At 39.6% G+C, this 22,558-nt stretch overlaps 1 protein-coding gene across 2 annotated transcripts in view; it reads left to right on the top strand.

The window, feature by feature from the left end:
* LOC140209502 (uncharacterized) overlaps positions 1-22,558 on the top strand; it is a 109,498-nt gene that overhangs the window by 17,099 nt on the left and 69,841 nt on the right. For both annotated transcript variants that reach the window (XM_072277745.1, XM_072277746.1), the window contains exons 2-3: positions 4,932-5,060; positions 14,685-14,973. In XM_072277745.1, coding sequence (XP_072133846.1) covers positions 4,932-5,060; positions 14,685-14,973 — 418 coding nt within the window. The remainder of the gene's footprint in view (positions 1-4,931; positions 5,061-14,684; positions 14,974-22,558) is intronic.

A 22,558-nucleotide genomic window follows, 5' to 3' on the forward strand; every position in this document is an offset into this window, starting at 1 on the left:
TAAATTTGCAGCAAGCACAACTTCACAAGAAAATGAAAAGGATATTTTGATGGAAATATTTGCTTCCCCGTAGGAAAATGCCCCCAGTTCAACTTCTGAAACCATAATGAAATATCACATGTCACAGCAGCAGTCAAATAGAACACATACACTAGTTCAACAACAAATATATAAAAGGAAAAAAATGCTGAACAAGTACATTCTTATGTAACCCTCCTGAGCAATTTATTTCCATAGCAACATTCTCTGGCAATACCGTTTGTTATGGTAGGTTTAGTTCCTAGGTTTTAATTGTGACAAGATTAACCTCACAATCAAAATTTACATCTCGAACCTGATTGAGCAGTAGTTTCCTCAAGTCACAATGTTACACTTGTGAAGTTGTGCTTGCTGCAAATGTACAAGTACGTTCAAATACAGTGGATTCCAGTTAATTGGGCCATTGGTTAACCGGGGCAGCCACTTATTTGGAACAGCTCTTAAAGAGCAAAAACAGGTTAAGAAAATAGCTGAGATTCGCTTTGTTTATTTGGGACAATATTGCACTTAATTGGAGCAGTAGACTGTTGCCGAACATTTTCTAACCAGCATCAGTCGCATGCACATCATCTGGCCATTAGCTTTGAGTGAACAGTTTTTAAATTGCATCAGTTGCATGTGTTTATGTTCAAAAGCAGTGATTTTGTCAGCGATAGTTGGTGAGAAAGAAAAGGGTAAGGCAATTCAGAACCATTTTGCTCACTGCACTTTCAATTATTCAGGCTTGAGGATGGCAGAAACAGCCGGGAGTGTATTCAAATGATTGTTCTACTTCAATAAGCTAGGAACTATGAATTGAAGGTATCTGTCGACAATCATCTTGAATGCTACAATGTCAATGAAGACTTGGAGGATGTAATTGTCATTAACAGTCCATTATTCGTACTAGGTGTCTGCATTGATTTTGTTCATTGAGTACACTGGATTTATTCCTTTGTCGATAACTATTGGGAACTAATACACAGTTTTGTAGTATTGTGGTACTACTGGTAGTGTTCTAGTTTGTTCTGTATTTTATTTAAATACATAAATGGTTATTCAGTTTGCTTATTTTATACCTTTTTAGCTATTTTCATGAAAGTTCAGTGAGTTGGGGCAGCCAATTAACTGGGCCAAAATGTACTGGTCCCGATGTGTCCCAAATTAACTGAGTTAAAGTGCTACAAGGAAGAGTTAGACTTGTGTCCTTGCAAAGAGTTCAAACCACTTGTCAGAATCAGATTTAATATCACCGGCATATGTTGTGAAATTTGTTAACTTTGCAGCTGCAGTAAAATGCAATACATGATAAATATTTTAAAAAACTGAATTACAGTAAGTTTATTATATGTGTATAATAAAAGATTCAGTTATATTAAGCAATGCAAAAACAGAAATTTAAAATAAAAGTAGTGAGGTAGTGTTCATACATTTAATGTCACCACTACCACCCCCCCACCCCCCACAAAATACCAGACAGTGATGCAGCCAGCCAGACTGCTCTCCACAGTACATTTGTGGAAGTTTTCAAGTGTTTTAGTTGACAACCAAATTTCCTCAAACTCCTAATGAAATATAGCCACTGTCTTGCCTTCCTTATAGCTGCATCAAAATGTTGTCATCACATTAGTTCCTCCGAGATATTGACACCCAGGAACTTGAAATTGCTCACTCTCTCCAGTTCTGATCCCTCTATAAGGATTGGTTTGTGTTCCCTCACCTTACCCTTCCTGAAGTCCACAATCAGCTCTTCGGTTTTGCTGATGTTGAATGCTAGGTTGTTGCTACAACACCACTCAACTAACTAGTCTATCTCTCTCCTGTACGCCCTTTCGTCAGCATCAGAAATTTTACCAACAATGGTTGTATCATCAGCAAACTTACAGATGGTCTTTGAATTATGCCTAGCCACACAGTCATGGCGTTAGAGAGAGTAGAGCAGTGGGCTAAGCACACGTCCCTGAGGTGCACCAGTGTTTATTGTCAGTGAGGTGGAGTTGTTATTTCCAATCTGCACAGATTTGGTATTCTGGTTAGGAAACCAAGGATCCAGTTGTAGAAGGATGTACAGAGGCCCAAGTTCTGCAGCTTTTTGATCAGGACTACAGGAATGATGGTGTTAAATGCTGAGCTATTGTCAATAAACAGCATCCTAGCATAGGTATTTGCACTGTCCAGGTGATCCAAGGCTGCGTGGAGAGCCATTGAGATCATGCCTGCTGTAGACTTATTGTGGCGATAGGCAAATTGCAGTGGGCCCAGGTCCTTCCTGAGACAGGTGTTGTTTCTAGCCATGACCAAACTCTCAACACATGCAAGCCACTTCTGACACTTCTCGTTCAAATTCTACCTCTGGAAATTAAAGCGGTAGTCTTAAATTGATGAAAACAGACAAGATCAATCTTTTGCAATGCGTAATTTGAAACAAACCTGATGCTGTAGAGCAAGGGGGAACATTTATAAATAAGGAAGATAGGGGGAGCTTAAATGTTGTAAATTATACTTAAGTTTGTTCAAATTGAATGAAGTTGTACATCCATAAAAGATTAGACATGATTTTGATGTTTTATCTTTTCCACTATCAAACTGCATTTTACCATTTGGTAAAGTTTCTTGTGTTAATTACTAATTTTAATATTGAGCTACAGACTCTTTTGACAGATAAACACTTGCTGGTGTTCCCTCTGTGGGTTTCTACAGTCCCATGAAAATCAACAATCTACAAAGTAAAACAAATGAATTTATTAATTGAATGTTGGCAATTTTTCTGGCCTATATGGAAGGGATCACTGTACTCCTAAGATATCCCCCAACAGAATCTCTAGGTTAACATTCTGTAGTATTAGTTGTAGAATGTTGATCAAAGATAGGAGCTTTAGATCATGTTTTTTCTTCCTTGACTAGAAATGGTAACAACACTTGTATTGTCTTCACTAGCAATGGGATTAAACCGGCTTTCAGTGACTCATAGCCACACCTTGTGCTGCATTTGCCAAATCTGGATGTTTTGGAACTGTTCTATGTTACATACTTTAAAATGGCAGCACAAGAACATGCTTATATTGCACTCCTAATGTGGTTTAAAAAAAAACAAGTGTTTCACAGGAACCATTTTGAACAGAATTTCCAGAGCTAAATAAGCACAAGTGACAGAGAAAAGTGATTAGTGAGAGGAAACATCATAAAGGAGGAAAGAGAAGCGGAGAGATTTACATGGAGGTTTACTGCATGGGGTCTTAGGCAGATGATGCGAGCACCATCAATAGTGAATGGATTGAAATCAAGGTAACTGAGAGAATAAAACTGGTGATGAGAAAGCATAGAGGACCGAGATAGTTCAGTTGGTTGAGTTGAGTCGTAGCAACAACTTTGCACTCAACATCAGTTAAACCAAAGAATTGATTTTTGACTTCAGAAAGGGTAAGATGAGGGCATACACACCAGTCCTCTTTGAGAGATCAGTCGTGGAAAGAGTGAGTAATTTCAAGTTCCTGAGTGTCAACATCTCTGAGGATCTATGCTGGGGTGACAAAGAAGGCGCGGGAGTGGCTATGTTCCATTAGGAGTTTGAGAAAATTTTGCATGTCATAAAAGGCACTTGCAAATTCCTACAGATATATCATGGAGAGCATTTGAACTGGCTGCATCATTGTCTGGTAAGGGGGGGAGCACTGCACAGGATCGAAATATGCTGCAGTAATTTGCAAACTCAGTCATCTCCATCATGGGCACTAGCCTCTCCAGCATCTAGGACATCTTTAAGTAGAGATGCTTCAAAAAGGTGGCATCTATCATTAAGGATCCCCATCACCCAGAACGTGCCCTCTTCTCATTGCTACCATTAGGGAAAAGGTACAGGAGCCTGAAGGCACACACTCAATGATTCAGAAATAGCTTCTTCTCCTCTGCCATCAGTTTTCTGAATGGATAGTGAACTCATGAACACTACCTCACAATTTTCTTTATCTCTCTTGGCACTGTTTATTTAATTTAACTAAATTTATATATGCATGTAGAGAGATAGAAAGAGAGAGAGAGAGAGAGAGAGAAAGAGAGAGAGAGCGCGTTAGACACACACACACACACACACACACACACACACACACACACACACATATGTATATATAGATGGATATGTATGATATACTTACTATAATTTACTGTTTTTATTATCTATTATGATGTACTGCTGCTGCATAACAACATTAAACCTGATTCTGATTCTGAAACCTTGAAGACTGTAGAGTTAGAAAGATAAACAAAGTAAGGGTTTGTGATCCTCTACTGCGAGTGTTTCCACAATGATGCATATTTGTTGTGATGAATAAAGAGCTATATACTAAGGTTACAATGGGTCTCTAGTAACCTCATTCACAATATCAGTCATAGAATTGGTTTGGATTTGCAGTCAGTGAAGTTATCAGGAAGACGCAGGAAATATGAAATGAAAAGAGAAAATACTAAAACACGAGGCAGGGCAGGTAGCATCTGCATGGCTGGATCCTGACTGCCTTGCCGGGCATTTCAGTATTTTCAGTTTTTGTTTCTGTTAATTGAAAGGAGTTGACTTCAATTTCATGAATCAAACTATTCTAAACATGCATTCTAAAAAGTGCTGTGAGGAATTAAATAAAGAAAGCTGCTGGTATTGTGATTCAGCATTAGTGAGTTGTCAACAGTTTTGAAAAAATTCAAAAAAGGATTTTTATAAAGGAAATATGTGTGTGCGTGATAGTTTATTTTTCCGCTCCTAGTGGAATGTGGGGGACCACTTCTCAAAGATGTTTCATGCCCTGATATAGAATGATGACTATTCTGACTAGTTTACAAATTTCATAATGCTCAACTGATTTTAAAGTGCCTCCTCACTCCAAAGGCTTAATTAGATAAAATGGTTATTGCATGTTTTCTAGTCTGGCAAGGCAAAGATCAATGGAGGATGATGAAGAATTTGAGAAAGCTCGTCGGCGCCGAACTCGAGTGACCAATTCATCACCAGATAATGAAGCTGTTCTTGAAGAGCAATATACATCCGAAAACAGGTACAAATATTTGTTCTCTAAAAGAATAGTCTCCAATAGACTGGGGAGTAATCTATTGTCAGAAAGGTGGTATTTAACAAATAACTACTCCAGCATTTAATAAAATAGACACAATCAAAAGTCACTTTCCAACACAGTTCAACAGATTTCAATAGGTACATTTAATGTCAGAGAAATGTATACAATATACATTCTGAAATTCTTTTTCTTCGCAAACATCCACGAAAACAGAGCAGCGTCCTAAAGAATGAATGACAGTTAAATGTCAGAACCCCAAAGCCCCTGCAGCTCCCCCCCGCGCATAAGCAGTAGCAAAGCAATGACGTCCCCACCAGCAAAAAAACATCTGCACCTTCCACCAAGCACTCAAGCGTGCAGCAAAACATCAATACAAACACAGACTTGCAGTACCCCAAAGACTACTTGTTCACCCGGTAATTTGACATACCACAGGCTCTCTCTCTCTCTCTCTCTCCCTAATAGGGAAAAATGGGTGTATCCATTTCACAGCGAAACGGGAGACATAAGAAAACAACTCTCTGATTTATGGTGTTATTCCCTCTTGAGAGTCCAAAAACAATTGTCTTGTTCTTGGTTCTGAATATTCTTAGCAGTTACACATTCATAGCCCACCATCTAGAGATACCCGAGACTACACCACACAGGGAGAAGAAATTGCTTATTATCTCAGTTCTAAATTGCCCACTGGTACTATTCAAAATTCTTAGAAAGGAAAATAATATATTCCCTAGCAACCAATCTCACAACCTCATGTTCCAGTAGAAATGCACTTCATTATGAACACTGAGAAGTTCTAGCTCATTCTACTTCACCAGACGAAAGTTAACACCAATGACCACATTCAAAGCCAGTAATCAGACTTGCCGTAGGGTAGCACAGTTGGTTTAATGGAATGGTGTGGAGGAATGTGAGAGAAGAGCAGGAAAGGGGGAAGGGGTTTTTGAAAATAAGATGCAAAAGCAAGAAAGGTAAAGGAGAAACCAAATCAAGTTATAATATTACTGGGAAAAAAGTAAAAGTTCTTGTTAGTAAAATTTTCAGGGGGAATGAAGGCATAATAAAAAAAATTGAACAAAGATGCTATTGCAGAAATGAAACAGAAGGAAGACATTGCTTAACTAATAACTAGAAGGCAGAACTATTGGTTGGAAGCCATAAGTTCAAATCCTATTGTAATAAATAGAGAATTTTAGTTCAGGTGATTATGCAAATCTGGAATAAAAAGCTGATACTGATATTTTTCATAAGAATCCAATTGGCTCATATTAACTTTCAAAGAAGGAATCAGCAATCCAACACCCTGTTTGGCCTTTACGTGATTGTAGTTGTTGACTCATAATTGTTCTCCAACATAGCTTGATGGACCTGTCAGTTAAGGGACAATTAGGAAGGGCAATAAACTTTGGCCCAGCAGCAAGGCTATCATAATGACAAATAATATACAGAACAATTCAATTAATATTGGATTTATAGGAAGTGCACATTCTGTCAGCAATATCTCCTCACAGATTTTCTTTATTTGACCAGCAGATTAGAAATAAATGTGCACACACAGCTTACATTAGGATTGATTGCAATGCCATGGAGGAGAGATTTATTCAGGATGCCAGGGGTTAAAAAGCTCTATGACTGAAACATACTCTGCCTGGAAATTGGTGCCAATTTAAGTGAGTTAATAAGACAGTGTGTAACAAGCCAATGAAAGTTTTGACCGAAGGACTGACACACCAATATTTGGCTGTGGTTGAGGTCCAAGATTCTGTGCTGTATTGAAATGTTCTTGTACTTTGGAAAGCTTTTCCTATATGTGCTTCATGATAACAAAGTCTTCAGCAGCATCATCATCATGTGCTGTGTCATATGACATGGGCAATCATGGTCTTTATGTCCATGATTGCTCTTGGCAAATTTTTCCACAGAATTGGTTTGCCATTGCCTTCATCTGGACAGTGACTTTACCATACAGGTGGTCCCTAGCCATTATCGATATTCTCAGAGACAGTCGGCCTGGCATCAGCAGTTGTATAACCAGGAAGTGTGACATGCCCCAGCTACTCATTCATCCATCCACCATCTGCTTTCATGGCTTCACATGACCCCAGTTGGGGGAGGGGGACGGAGCAGGTGCTACACATTACCCAAGGGTGACCTGCAGTCTAGCAGAGGGAAGGAGCACCTTACACCTCCTTTGATAAAGGTGTATCTCCAATCCTCCACCCAAGATGACAAAGTATATGAATGTAATCAAACCAGTGGCACTTGGGAAGGGAAGGGAAATTTGTCACAGGAATCAGAGGACTGTGAATGGAGAGGGATGGGAGTATCCTATTAGAAGATCTACTAGGGGCTGTGCTTAGAGGGGTCATTTGGCATTTGGTGGGGAGTGGGTGCAGGGCATTTCAGGCTGGGGACTGGTAGTTGGCATTGAACAAGGGAAAGCTGGTTGGAAGTAATGGATTAGAGTTTGGTAGGAGTGCATTTCAGACTCAAGGGTGATCCCTCATGATAGTTAACCTCATGATGAAAAAGAACTACCTGAAGGTTTCCCAGTACCAGTTAAAATCTTGGGGTCTGCTATCAACTGTACGAGCTTAGCTATTACCAAGTATTACATTATCCAAGGGATTAGGGGTTTGACACTTTTATGAGTTCCTAAAGAAATGACAGCGGCTGTAACTGTAATATAATAACAGCAAAGCCACACTTAATGGATGTGATGATTGATTGGCATTGGTTTCTTGATTTTATCCTTAATCAACTTGGAAAACTCCTCGTGCAGGCATTCGAGAAAAATTCTTTTACATTAGAACCCCAAGTACAGCACCCCATAGAGCAGGGCTTCTCAACCTGGGGTCCATGGACCCCTCAATTAATGGTAGGGTTCCATGGCATAAAATTGACTTGGAACCCCTGCTATAAAGGGACACAGCCATAAATTGATGGATAGGTACCCAGCCCAATCCTCCTCAATTAAGTCATGGTTTGTGATCTCCCTGATCTCTGGCCGACCTTTTGTGATATTTTCGTGCCTTGTTCAATCTTTCAATCCAGAAAAAAAATATACTCTGATGGCACCAATTCAGTTAGGTTGAGTTAGTACCCAAGTGAATCCAATATCCTTGTGGGCAAGTTCGCTAGAGTTGCTCAGGTGGGTTTAAACTAATTTGTCAGGAGGATGGGAACTGGAGTGATAGTGCTGAAGATGAGGTAGTTGGTTTACATGCATAGGCAGTGTGGTGAGACTCCTAGCAAGGAGAGGCTGATGATAGAGCAAAATTACAGTCAACAGGATGAGTTGTGATGTAAAAGGTGGACAATATTGAAAAGAGTGAATACAGGACTGAAAGTGTTATATTTGAATGTGCACAGTATACAGAATAAGGTCAATGAACTTGTAGCACAGTTACAGATTGGCATGTATGATGTTGTAGGTATCACTAAATCATGGATGAAAGAAAATTAAAGATGGGAGCTTAATGACCAAGAATACACATTGTATTGAAAGGACAGGCAGGAAGGCAGAGGGAGTGGTGTTGCTCTGTTGGTAAAGAATGAAATCAAATCATTAGAAAGAGATGATATAGTGTCAGACAGTGTTGAATCATTGTGGATAGACCAGTGGTGTGCCTCAGGGATCTGTTCTGGGACCCTTACTCATCGTGATTTTTATAAATGACCTGAATGAGGAAGTGGAGGGATGGGTTAGTAAATTTGCTGATGACACAAAGGTTGAGGGTGTTGTGGATAGTGTGGAGGGCTGTCAGAGGTTACAGCGGGACATTGATAGGTTGCAAAACTGGGCTGAGAAGTGGCAGATGGAGTTCAACCCAGATAAGAGTGAGGTGGTTCATTTTGGTAGGTCAAATATGATGGCAGAATATAGAATTAATGGTAAGACTCTTGGCAGTGTGGAGGAGCAGAGGGATCTTGGGGTCTGAGTCCATAGGATACTCAAAGCTGCTGCACAGCTTGACTCTGTGGTTAAAAAGGCATACGGTGCATTGGCCTTCATCAATCGTGGGATTGAGTTTAAGAGTCGAGAGGTAATGTTGCAGCTATATAGGACCCTGGTCAGACCCCACTTGGAGTACTATGCTCAGTTCTGGTCGCTTCACTGCAGGAAGGATGTGGAAACCGTAGAAACGGTGGAGAGGAGATCTACAAGGATGTTGCCTGAATTGGGGAGCATGTCTTATGAGAATAGGTTGAGTGAACTCATCCTTTTCTCCTTGGAGCAGCAGAGGATGAGAGGTGACCTGATAGAGGTGTATAAGATGATGAGGGGCATTGATCGTGTGGATAGTCAGACTCTTTTTCCCAGGGCTGAAATGGCTAGCACGAGAGGGCACAGTTTTAAACTGCTTAGAAGTAGGTACAGCGGAGATGCCAGTGATAAGCTTTTTACGTAGAGAGTGGTGAGAGCATGGAACAGGCTGCTGGCAACGGTGGTGGAAGTGGAAACGATAGGGTCTTTTAAGAGACTCCTGGATAGATACATGGAGCTTAGAAAAATAGAGGGCTATGAGTAACCCTAGATATTTTCTAAGGTAAAGACATGTTCAGCACAGCTTTGTGGGCCAAAGGGCCTGTATTGTGCTGTGGGTTTCCTATGTTTCTATGTTTCTAACAAACTGTATGGGTAAAAATACCCCGTTGGGAGTTATAAACAGACCATCTAACTGTAGTAAGGATGTGGTCTACATGTTACAATGGGAGATAAAAAATGCATGATAAATGCGTGCCAAAAGGGCATAATCATGGGGGTTTCAATATGCAGATAGATTGGGAAAATCAGGTTGGGGCTGGATTCCAAGAAGGAGATTTTCTAGAATGCCTACCAAATGGCTTTTTAGACCAGCTGATGGCTGAGCCCACTAGGGGTATCAGCTATTCTGGACTGGGTGTTGTGCAATGAACTGGAATTGATCAGAGAGCTTAAGGTAAAAGAAGCCTTAGAGGAACGTGATCATAATACAGTTGAATTCACCCTGAAATTTGAGCAGAAAAGGCTAAAGTCTGATGTATCAATATTACAGTGGAGTAAAGAGAATTACAGAGGCATGAGAGAGGAGTTGGCCAGAATTGATTGGAAAAGGTCACTGATGGCAGAGCAGCAATGGCTGGAATTTCTGGAAGCAATTCGGAAGACACAGGATATATACATCCCAAAGAGGAAGAAGTATTCTAAAGGCAATATGACACAAATGTGGCTAACAAGAGAAGTCAAAGCCAACATAAAAGCCAAAAAGAGGGCATATAATTGAGCAAAAAATAGTGGGAAGTTAGAGGATTTTGAAGTTTTTAAAAACTGACAGAAGACAACTAAAACACTCATTAAGAAGGTAATGATGGAATACGAAAGTAAACTAGCCAATAATATTAAAGAGGATACCAGAAGTTTCTTCTGATACATAAGGTGTAAAAGAGAGTTGAGAGAGGATCTCAGAATGCTGGAAAACAATGCTGGAATGGTAGTAATGGTGGACAAGGAAATGGATGAACTGAATATGCATTTTGCATCAGTCTTCACGGAGGAAGACATTAGCAGAATGTTGGAAGTTTCTGGTGTCAGGGGTCATGAGGTATGTGAAGTTACCATTAATAGAGAGATGTTTCTTGGGAAACTGAAAGGTCTGAAGGTAGATAAGTCGCATGGACTAGATGGTGTACACCTCAGGGTTCTGGAAAAGGTGCCTGAAGAGATTGTGGAGGCATCAATAATGATCCTTCAAGAATCACTAGATTTTGGAATGGTTCTGGAAGAACGGAAAATTTGAAAATGTCACTCCACTCTTCAAAAGGGAGAAAGGCAGAAGAAAGGAAATTATAGACCAGTAAGTCTGATCTCAGTGGTTGGGAAGATTTTGGAATTGATTGCTAAGGATGTGGTTTTGGGGTACTTGGAGGCACATGATAAATTAGATCATCGTCAGCATGGTTTATTCAAGGGAAAAGCTTGCCTGAAAAATCTGTTAGAATTATTTGAAGAAATAACAAGCAGAATAGACAAAGGAGAATCTGTTGATGTTGTGTACTTGGATTTTCAGATGTTCATTTACAAGGTGCGACACATGAGGCTGATTAACATGATATGGATAAAGCAGTGACTGATTGGCAGGAGGCAAAAAGTGGGTATAAAGGGAGACTTTTCTGGTTGGCTGCTGGTGACTAGTAGTGTTCCACCTGAGTCTGTATTGAGACCAATCCTTTTTATGTTATATGTTAATTATTTGGATGATAGAATTGATGGCTTTGTCATAACTGATATGAAGATAGGTGGATGGGCTGGAGTGTTTGAGGAATTAGAGAGGCTACAGAAGGACTGAGACAAATTTGGAGAATGGGCAAGGAAATGACAGATGGAATACTGTGTCGTGAAGGGTATGGTCATCGACTTTGGTAGAAGAAATGAAAGGGTTGACTATTTTCTAAATAGGGAGGAAATACAAAATTCTGAGGCATAAAGGGATTTGGGAGTCCCTGTTCAGGGTTCCCTAAAGGTTAATTTGCCGGTTGAGTATATGGTGGGAAAGGCAAATGCGATGTTAGCATTCATTTCAAGAGGTTTAGAGTTCAAAAGCAACGACGTAATGTTGAGTCATTATAAAGCACTAGTGAGGCCTCACTTGGAGTGTTGTGAGCAGTTTAGGCCCCTTGCCTCAGAAAGGATGTGCTGAAACTGGAGAGGATTCAAAGGAGATTCACATAAATGATTCCAGGATTTGGCTTGGGGCTGTATTCACTGGAGTTCAGAAGAATGAGGGGTGACCTCATTGAAGCCAATTGAATGGTAAAAGGCTTTCATAGAGTGGTTGTGGAGAGGATGTTTCCTATGATGGAAGTGTCTAAGACTGCAGGACACAGCCTCAGAATAGAGAGGCGTCCTTTTCACAACGGAGACGAGGAAGAATTTCTTTAGCCAGAGGGTGGCGAATCTATGGTATCTGTTGCCACAGGCAGCTGTGGGTGCCAAATCTTTTTGTATATTTAAGACATAGGTTGATAGGTTCTTGATTGGTCAGGGCATGAAGGGATACAGAAAGAAAGCAAGAGATTGGGGGCTAAGAGGAAAATTGAATCAGCCATGATGAAATGACAGAGCAGACTCAATGTGCCAAATGGTCTAATTCCTGGCCCTGTATCTTATGGTCTGATAGTCTTATAGTCTTACGGCTATTGTTAGACTGTATTATCTGTCTAATGTTCTTTGCACCTGGGTGTTTCTTTCCTATCCTTGCATTCCAGCTAATATTGTGTCTTCATGTTCTCCCCATAGAAAATGGCCAGGTCTTGACTAGTCTTGGTATCTCTAGATGCACAGAGTACTTTTCGAGCTATGATGAAGATCCACTTTTGAACTGTATAGTTGCAGAATACTGCCTCGTTTCCTTTTATTTCTTTTTTCCCCTGTCTTTTCTCCCCTTGGCCACAGAACCTTGACTCTGGAAATTAGACTCCCTCGTTAATCTTTTCCTGTACTGAATAGCTCAGCCTATTTACCAACCAACCCACACCTGTAACTTTTAGCATATTAATGATGCTACACCAAAATCTCTATAGAACCCAGCCAGGCCTTTTTAACTAACAATGAAGCGAATATTAGAAGCATTGTGAAGGCCTGTTTCTGCATGTGTGACCATCCACCCGTGTATAATCTAAAATTCAGGATATAATGCCTGCTGGCATCAGTGTGATTATCCTGACTCCTTCATGCATTGGTAGGTAGACAAATGAAAAGCCTGAAGGAAAATGGTTGACTTTTTAGAACTTAGCGTCCACAATGTTTTATCTTGACTCTTTGTCTGAGATTGAATCATATCACTCAAAAATGTGGCTTTAGACAGTCTTCTTTCTAGGCAGAGTTGCTTTCTTTGGAAAAGAAAAACTAGAATGTGAGTATTGAGTTTTTGAAAGTTAGTGAGTGGTTTTACTAAGGACAAAGATAAGAGAAATGTATTCATACTTTTGAAAGCAAAAACCAGAAATCATTGCAGAAAGATGGTGAAATGTTCAGCTTTGTGTAATACAACCAATTGTAAGGTGTTGATTGGCAACGAAAAATGGTACGAATGGAATCTTTCTGGAGCCAAAACCATTTAAGACCAAATGGTCTGATATTAATTCAAAAACCAAAATCCTATGCAAGTCTGAAATAAAAATAGAAAATACTGGAAATACTCAAGAGGTTAGCTAGTATCTGTAGGGCGAAAGATTTTTAATGCCTATTTCCCAAGAATACTTCATCAGGATCTGTCTCAGATAAACATGGTTTAACACTGTGCTTAAGGTGGAATATGCCAAAAGATGGTTGAATCTGAATAAGTAGTTAAGGCTCTTACTGAAACATTTTATTTTGTACCCTGAGTAGTAACATATGGGGCTTTTGAGCACCTTTCCAGGTTTGGACGTAGTTTCTAGATGTTGGGTAAACTCAGATTTTAAAGAATATTAAAGAATCCTTTTAAATATAATTTTTTGCTGGATGTTAACTTTTTCTATGCTTCCACTTCCAAAGCCAATCTAATATACTGTAGCACAAAAAAAGAAGTGTAAATTTAACAAAACCTCCAGAAATGACTACCTTAATCTTTGTAATAAAATTACACATGCAGGAAATGACTTGAATCTTTAATGGGTTCTGTGTTTTGCTGTACCTACAGCTTGTTAATTAGTTTCACAGTGGAGTTGTTAGAATGGCCTCCCACTGACTGAAGGCCAAAGCAGAGACACTAAAATACACCGTTCCTCCTTTGACGCAAGGTAAACATAAAAATCTGGCTCATCTCCAAATTTATACTTAGCTGCTAAAAGGATGATGTGAACTTTGGATTAGGCTGGGATTATCATACCCAATCACATAAAGCCTGGGCATTTACCCCTCCCTATTGGAAAAATGTATTTACCAAGGTTGCAGCTATTCTGTGGAACTGATGTGACAGCACCTGACACAGTCAACAGTTTGCACTTCACAGGTTTGATTGATAACCATGTGCCTCAAATCCTACCCTCTGAACTTTGCATTCATAAAGCAATAATCTGTGGTGCCAGCTGCTGAATTTTTCAAATATTCTGGGGGTACTTAATGAGGAATTTGCTCTTTGAAATGCGTTTTCAAACCCCTACTTTGTGTTATAACCTGCCAAATGTTCCCTGACGTAGAACCAACACTCTAGATCTGCAGGTCCCAGGCGCTAATCATTGCAAAATAATGGGAATACAACTATACCTTTATTAATTTTATATATCACTGCTAGGTTTCTCATCAATGTCAGAGGTTTCTGATTCTTTATTAAGATGCACATTTGTTCACTATTCTGGGGTTTAAAGATATTCCCTCTAGCTTGTGCATCAGCTCAGTAAATGCAGTTTTTAATGATTACTATAGATGGCATTTTGCAGAACAAGTTAAACAATGAACAATTGTAGAACAAAGTTATTACAAGGTACTGTGGGACAGGAAATAACTTTATTCTTGACTATATGAATTCCTTAAAGAATTATGGTCAAGTTGGGGATTGATTCACATAGTATGTTACAGCACATCATAAATATCTTTAAGCCAATAGAATTGTTTTAAACCATTTGCTTCTATCCATAATTAAGCTCTCAGCTAAATGAACAAGAAGTAACGACTACACATGTAGAAGATGAACCCGCTGAATTTGCTGAACTGCTAAAGAAGAGAGAAGAGGATAAAAGGCGCTACCAGCGTGAGACATTGCAAATTTTAAAATTAGCCAAGTTCGGCTCTGAATCAGAAATTGAAGGAGAAAGCAAGAGTGAGCAAGAGAATGAAAACAAGAAGCAAGAAATGAAGGAGGTGCCCACCAAAACACTGGAGAAACAAACAGAGGACCATTACAGTAGGAGACCTAGTGCAAGTAGTATGAAGGTGAGTGTCATGCTAACAATAAAAAATCAAAAGTTGTGTGAGGGTTGCTATTTGCTTAATATCACATCTAGTTATTTTGCAATAAGTTGGATAGCATGTTGCTATGGGATTGTATTGTTATATCATGCAATTAAAATGTTGTGTTCTGCTAAGTTTGACATATGTCTACAAGAGTGAGTTGGAATGCAGCAAAGAAGCAAAAGCCCTTAAGGACTTGAAGCTGAAAATGAACATCAAATAAAGGCAATTAGTTCTGAAATTGGGAAACACCCTTTTTACTCAAAAACCAGTGGAAAATTCTGAGCACTCTTTTGTAAAAGGCTATAGGTGCTGGCTGAATAAATACTTTGAACAAATAATATTTTACAAAGTAATCATTTTTAAAGTAATGATTTTTCACTTTTGTAACATGCATTCTGCATTGCTTCATCTTGTTCTACCTCAATGCACTGGGTGTTAATCCTATTTATATGGACAGTGTTCATGCAAGCTTTTCACTGTACCTCCATACATCTGACAATAATCCAATTCCAGTTCCAATTTTGGAAGACATGTATCAGGGGCTAGGTCTGGCAAAGGTTTGCATTAATCACAAACTGACTGATTAGTGTAACTGGATCAAGAAGTTGAGTTTTCAAAGTTCAAAAATTCAAAGTTCAAAGTACATATATTATCAAAGTATATATGCAGTATACAATCCTGAGATTTGTCTTCCCCACAGACAACCATGAAACAAAGAAAATCATGGAACCCATTCAAAGAATGAACTCTCTCCCATGCGCAAAAAAAACAAATTGCACAAATGGCAACCAAAAAACTGAGCAATATATACAAAACATAAAACACAACATTGAAAGATTCCAGGCATTTTCAAATTTGTTATCTGCAGGCCACCCCGATGCAAAATCACCCAAAATAGCAGCAAAAAAAGGAGCGACCAGAAAGCAGAAACACATCATAACGACAACTACAAAATCCAATTGACAAACCTCGTTGATTAAACCTTGCCTCAGACATAGGACTCTGGCAGCATCCCTCCGACAGCATCGGGAGAGAAAGATCATTCTTATTCAGGGACACTCCTGCAGGAGCAGCAAGCAAGAGGGAAAGAGGGACTGTCACATGCAGACACCTTCCCCTGGCGGTAGTGAGTGAGAAGCTGGTAGACAGTGCTGAACATTCACTTGCCTCCTGCACTCACCTTGATGATTCCAATCAACTTTGGCGCTTTAATTGGTGAGAACAGCGAGAAGTGGAGTCGATCATAGGCTCGTGCCCTGTCTCCAGGCTTCTTGGCCTCGAGGCAGTTTTCTTCATTTGAAACACCATCAGAGACAGCAAAGCGCCACATCACTCAATCAGTCTGAAAAGCACACCACCATAATGTAGATCACGGGCTCCAACAGTAGTAGAAGCACATTTGAAAGAGAAAGATGACATAAAAGAAGTGAAAGAAGTAGTTTCATGAAAAGTGTGGAGGGCGTTGCCCTTGGTCAGGTTGTTTCCAGGCCCAATATTTTTCTGGAGATTTTTCTACTGTTAATCATATGGAGCTAGGTTAGTCTTATTCATTGAATGAAAAATAATGGAATTTTCTGGAATAATGGAATTTTATCTGGAATAAAGTTATCTATATAATGAATAAACAGGAAGTTACACGGGTTTATTGGATTCTTGCTTGCCAGACCTTAGCATTATCAGGGACATCTGGGAAGTCTTACAGGCTCATGTATCTGAACTTCCAAAGGGAATAGGGGAAGGTTCTTTCCCCTTGAAAGGGTAAACACTCAGTGGACATGCTATTAGATACACCTGTACATCTGCACATTAATGCAAATATCTAATCAGCCAATCACGTTGCAGCAACTCAATGCAACAAAGCATGCTGACATGGTCAAGACGTTCAGTGGTTCAGACCAAACGTCAGAACGAGAAAGAAATTTGATCTAAGTGACTTTCTCCGTTGAATGATTGTTGGTGCAAGATTGGGTTGTTTGAGTATCTCAGAAACTGCCAGTCCCCAGTGATTTTCATGCACAACAATGATAGGAAAAATTGAAAAAACATCTGGGCAGGGGCAGTTCTGTGGCCTTCTTGATGAGAATGGCTAGACTGGTTCAAGTGACAGGAAGGTAACAGTATCTCAAATAACTACACATTACCTTAGTGAAGTGCAGAAGAGCACCTCTGAATGCACAACACGTGAAACCTTGAAGTGAATAGACTACAGCAGCAGAAATCCATGAATATACACTTCAGCAAAATCAACCTCGTTATCCAGTTCCACAATCAGTCAGTTTGTGATCAATCCAATCCTTTTCCATATACACAGACCATGAATGCCTCCTGTACCTAAGAAAGTGGCCACTAAGTGCATGCATTTCCACATCTGGGGCTAAAAATTAGATGCAGGGCTGTTAGGAATGTATAGTATATCATGGTAATAGCTATGAAGATGGGAAAGTTCAAAGTTCAAAGCAAATTTATTGTCAAAGCACATATATGTCACCATATACAACCCTGAGATTCATTTTCTTGTGAGCATACTCAGTAAATCCACAACAGTATAATAACTGTAACAGAATCAATGAAAGACGGCACCAGCTTGGGTGTTCACCCAATGTGCAAAAGACAACAACTGTGCAACCAAAAAAAGAAAGAAAGAATAATAATAAATAAATAAGCAACAAATATCGAGAACATGAGATGAAGAGTCCTTGAAAGTGAATCCATAAGTTGTGGGAGCATTTCAATAATGGGGCAAGTGAAGTTGCCACATTGGTTCAAGAACATGATGGTTGAGGGGTATTAACTGTTCCTGATCCTGGTGATGTGAGTCCTGAGGCTACTGTACCTTCTTCCCTATGACAGCAGCAAGAAGAGATCATGACCTGGGTGGTGGGGTTCCGTGATGATGGATGCTGCTTTCCTGCAACAGTGTTTCATGTAGATGTGCTCAGTACTGTGGAAGGCTTTACCCATGATGGACTGGGACATTTCCGCTACTTTCTGTAGGATTTTCCATTCAAGGGCATTGGTGTTTCCATACCAGGCTGTGATGCAGCCAGTTAATATACTCTCTCCAAAACAGCATACAAACTTTATAAGTCAGACTGAGGAATGATGATGATTGTTGCAGAAGAATGTTGTAACAATGCAGATTTCCAGCGACTGTTGCTAGAACTTCATTCCCTTTACTTTGCATAAGCAATGTGAACTAATAAACTCAAAGTGGCCAAATCTGCGGATGATCAAAAGTGGTGATTTAGTAGAAACAGCACAGAAGAGGGGAAGAACAAAAGCATCTTTGCACTTGTTTAAAAGTAACATTTCCATCGCTTGCAGGGCCTAGGTTATTAATTGCAAGTCCTGATGAAGGGTCTCAGGCTAAAGTGTCAACTGTTCATTTCCCTCCATAGATTCTGCCTGACCTGCTAATTTTCTACAGCATTTTGGGTGTGCTTTTCTATTAATTGCAAGAGAGTGATTCATAGAGTGAAATTGACTTTACAGCCCATAAAAAAAAGGCCATTTATTCCAGTTTGTCTGTGCTGGCAAGTTCATTCCTAATGAGTCTCCTCCCATCACTTTATTTGATGTAAGCTCAATGTTCTCTATCCTTTGAACTAATGCAAACATCTAGTTTATCCATAAATGTATCATTGTTATTTAATCATCCTAAGATGTTTCACATGTTAGATGAAAGAAGTAATTGTACAAGAATTGATTCAGAGGAGATTTACAAGCATGTTGGAAGGAATAGAGAATTAAATTTATTAGGTCATGGTGTCCAGGCGAGTGGGAGATTTAGAAGAGATGTTTAAAATTAATGGAGACTTGGAGAGGGTAATGAAAAAGGAGATATTTCCCTAAACAGAGACATCATTATTAAGGCTGAGGTTTCAGGGTAATTGGAGGCACAAGATAAAATAGGCTGCAGTTAGCATGGTTTCCTGAAGGGGATATCTTGCCTGACAAATCTGTTCAAATTCTTTGAGGAAGTAACAGACATGCAGTTCAAAGGAAAATCAGTGCATGTTGTCTACTTGGATTTTCAGAAGGCCTTTGTCAAGGAGCAGCACATAAGGCAGCTAAACAAGATAAAAGTCCATGGTATTACAGGAAATATACTAGCATGGATAGAAAATTGGCTGACTGACAGGAGGCAAAGAGTGGGAATAAAGGGGGCTTTTCTGGTTGGCTGCCCAGAAATTGGATTGGGCATTCCCAAGTATGTTTAGCAATGTTACAGGAACATGCAAAAATGTGGAATAAAAGGACAAAATGATATCTGGAAAAGAATAAATATGTTTTCCATCTGAAATTTGCAATGAAACAAGGCTTGAATATTTCCTGTTGGCATTTGAACAGGAATCTCATCATTTAACTGTGTGCCATTTCATAAAAAATATATGTCCAACTTCAAGTCCTCTATTCTACCATGAGCTCTTGGCATTTTGTATACCCTACTTTCCAATTTAACATGTTATGGATTGGATAAACTTGGGTTGTATTCTATGGAGTGGCAGAAGGTGAGCAGAGACCAGATAGAATTTAAGAGATTATGGGAGGCAGAGTGGAGAGCCAGTATCTTTTTCCCACAGTTGATCTGTCTAATACTAGAGGCTATGCATTTAAAGTGAGGCAATATAGTATGTTCAAAGGAGATGAGCTGGGTAAGCTTTTCAAGTAGAGATTGGTGGATGCCTAGAAAGTAATGCAGGCAAGTAAGTTAGACATGTTTAAGAGGTTCTTAGGCACATGAATGTGCAGTGGATAGAGAGATATGGAGTTGAAGGGCCTGTTCTAATATTATCCTTTGCCTTCTTTGTTAACCATGGATTGTGCTTCTTTCTAATGGAATCTCTCTTTTTGAGTAGGATAAACTGTTGGTGAGCACTATAAACCCACTAGCAACTTGAATATCTGCCACTATTCATTTATCAACCTGTCTCAAGGATTGTTTATCCAGTGCACCTTAGACAATGCCTCTCTATTCCATTATAATTCAATTTCTTCACATTAAAGATACTGATCATGAACATGACATTCATCCTCAAATTGCCTCTATCATATTGTGTTAACCACCCCTAGGTCTAGAGGATTATTAATCAGATCCTTCATTAATCTTGTTGCATTAGACCAATGGTCCCCAACCACCAGGCCACAAAGCATGTGCTACTGGGCTGCGAGGAAACAATATGATTTGGCGATATGAAATAATATGAGTCAGCTGCACCTTTCCTCATTCCCTGTCACGCACTGTTGAACTTGAACACCTCCCCCACCATTGGCCAGTCCACAAGAATATTGTCAATATTAAACCAGTTCGCGGTGCAAAAAAGGTTGGGGACCCCTGTATTAGACTAAATAAATTACCTGGGTTGTTAAATGGAATATATTATGGACATTGATGTCAAATGCCAATAATGCAGGCTTCTAATATCCAAGATATCACCTGTTGTCTCTGAAATCAAAGTGAAAGAAATCATCCTTTCACTAGTGCTGTGTGTAGGTGATCCAATATCAAGCAGCATTTGAGAACGATCGTTCCGGCAACTTGGCAAAATTTGCAGCAAGGGAGCTCAGTGTCACTGTGACTTTGATTTCCATACAGAAAGCAACCTAGCCATGACAGCGCCAACAATTCATGTATCTCAGTGTTGATAGGCTTGGGAGACTGGGAAACCTGAAACTGCAAATAAAATGTTTATCAAAGTGATCCAGTGAAGTATCTCTGAAGACTTACTTTATTAATGGGCACGTCATTGCCTTTTGACCAAGATACCTATCCCACCTTGATTGGCTTTAAATGGTGAGCTACCATTGATAGACCTGTTACAAGGATGCCTCAGCAGTGAAACTGGGGAATTAGTTGTTAAGCACTGTGGATTTTATAATAGACTGGGGTGTCCTTCAGTCTATTCCAACGTATATGACCTTTCAATATTTGCACTGTATCCCTGAGAAATCATGAGAAGCGACATATGAGCAAGGTGTGTTCCAAGTTAAGGCAGACTATTCCACAATATCTCTGTTCTGAGCTCCTATTTATGGAATGAAGTTGGTGATATGCAGATAGTAGTGACATTGGTGCATGTCTGATGCCAAGAAATTTTAAATGTGCTTGCATGGTTTTCCACATGAAGTGCCCAGTCCAGTTTCTCAGTAGGCATAATTTTCACACAGACAAGATCCCAAGTACAAGCTGGATCACAAGGCACTGATCTTTTTTTTCTGCTCGATACAAGTCAATTTCTATATGCTCACTTGAAGTGTTATGAGTTGCACATTAAATTGAGAATCATTGAATTGTACAGTACAGAGAAGGGCAGTTTTGGCCCATGTCATCCCTGCTAACTCTACTGTCTCTCTACACTAATCCAATTTGCCTTCATTAGGCCTGTGTCTCTCTCTGCCTTTCCTATCTAAGCACCTGTCCAAATGCATTTTAAATGTTGTACCCTATCTGCCTCAGGTGGCTGCTCATTCCAGGCAGCTACCACACTCCGTACTGTATAGGGAAAATCTTATCCTTTAAGTTTCTCCTTCCTTAACTGAAACCTATACCTTCCAGCTCAAGACTCCCCTGCCCTGAGGAGCAATTCTGAATACAGATCCTGTTCATGCGTCTTATAATTAAATAAACCCCTTTATGATCACTAGAGTATGAATCAGAATCAGGATTATTACCACCGGCATGTGACGTGAAATTTGTTATCTTAGCAGCAGCAGTTCAATGCAATACATAATCTAGCAGAGACAGAAAAAAACAAAATAATAATAATAAAATAAAACATAATAATAAATAAACAAGTAAATCAATTACGTATATTGAATAGATCATTTAAAAATGTGCAAAAACAGAAATACTGTATGTAGTGTTCTCGTGCAGTGTGTTGAAACTCTGACTAAACACCAAGTTAAACCAGAACCAATGAAGACAGAGTAGTAGTAAGGTTAACCATTTACTGTTCACTCTTCCACATTGACATCATATGGTGAAAACTGTTGATAAAAATATACAAACATATACAGCATCTGTTTCATTCTGGAGACCACGCACGCTCTCTTCTTTTAGCGAGTGTCTCCAGCCGCCCTAAGTAACGGGCGGGGGGGTTCCGTCAAACCACCGCCAGGCTTGAGCCAACCCCGCGTTTGAAGTTGAAAAGCCAGCACGCGCGCCGCCCAACCGCCGCTTCCTTAACAGAAACCGTGTTAATATTTTTACTTCAAATACATTCTTATGAACTTACGGCGTTGCTTCTATAATGTTTCTTTGTGGGTAGAAACGGAACTCTTCACGATCATGCTGCACGCATGGCACCTGCCTCTACACCTTCCTGAACCGGAGGTTACACATAAGACGTGGCGAAACCGGAGGTGATGTCATCTCATGCCGCGATATACCGTAGACAATGAATTTACCTTTGTTAAACTGTAACATAATTATCAACCTTTAACTTTAACTAGAAAATAGTTACAAACAAATCACTTAAAGCGTAGACCTAACAAAGTCAAATAAATGTCTTAAGGGCAACACACTGTATATTAAAAAATTGAGGTAGTGTCCAAAGCTTCAAAG

This window comes from Mobula birostris, chromosome 14 (genome assembly GCF_030028105.1).
Source record: "Mobula birostris isolate sMobBir1 chromosome 14, sMobBir1.hap1, whole genome shotgun sequence".
NCBI lineage: Eukaryota > Metazoa > Chordata > Chondrichthyes > Myliobatiformes > Myliobatidae > Mobula > Mobula birostris.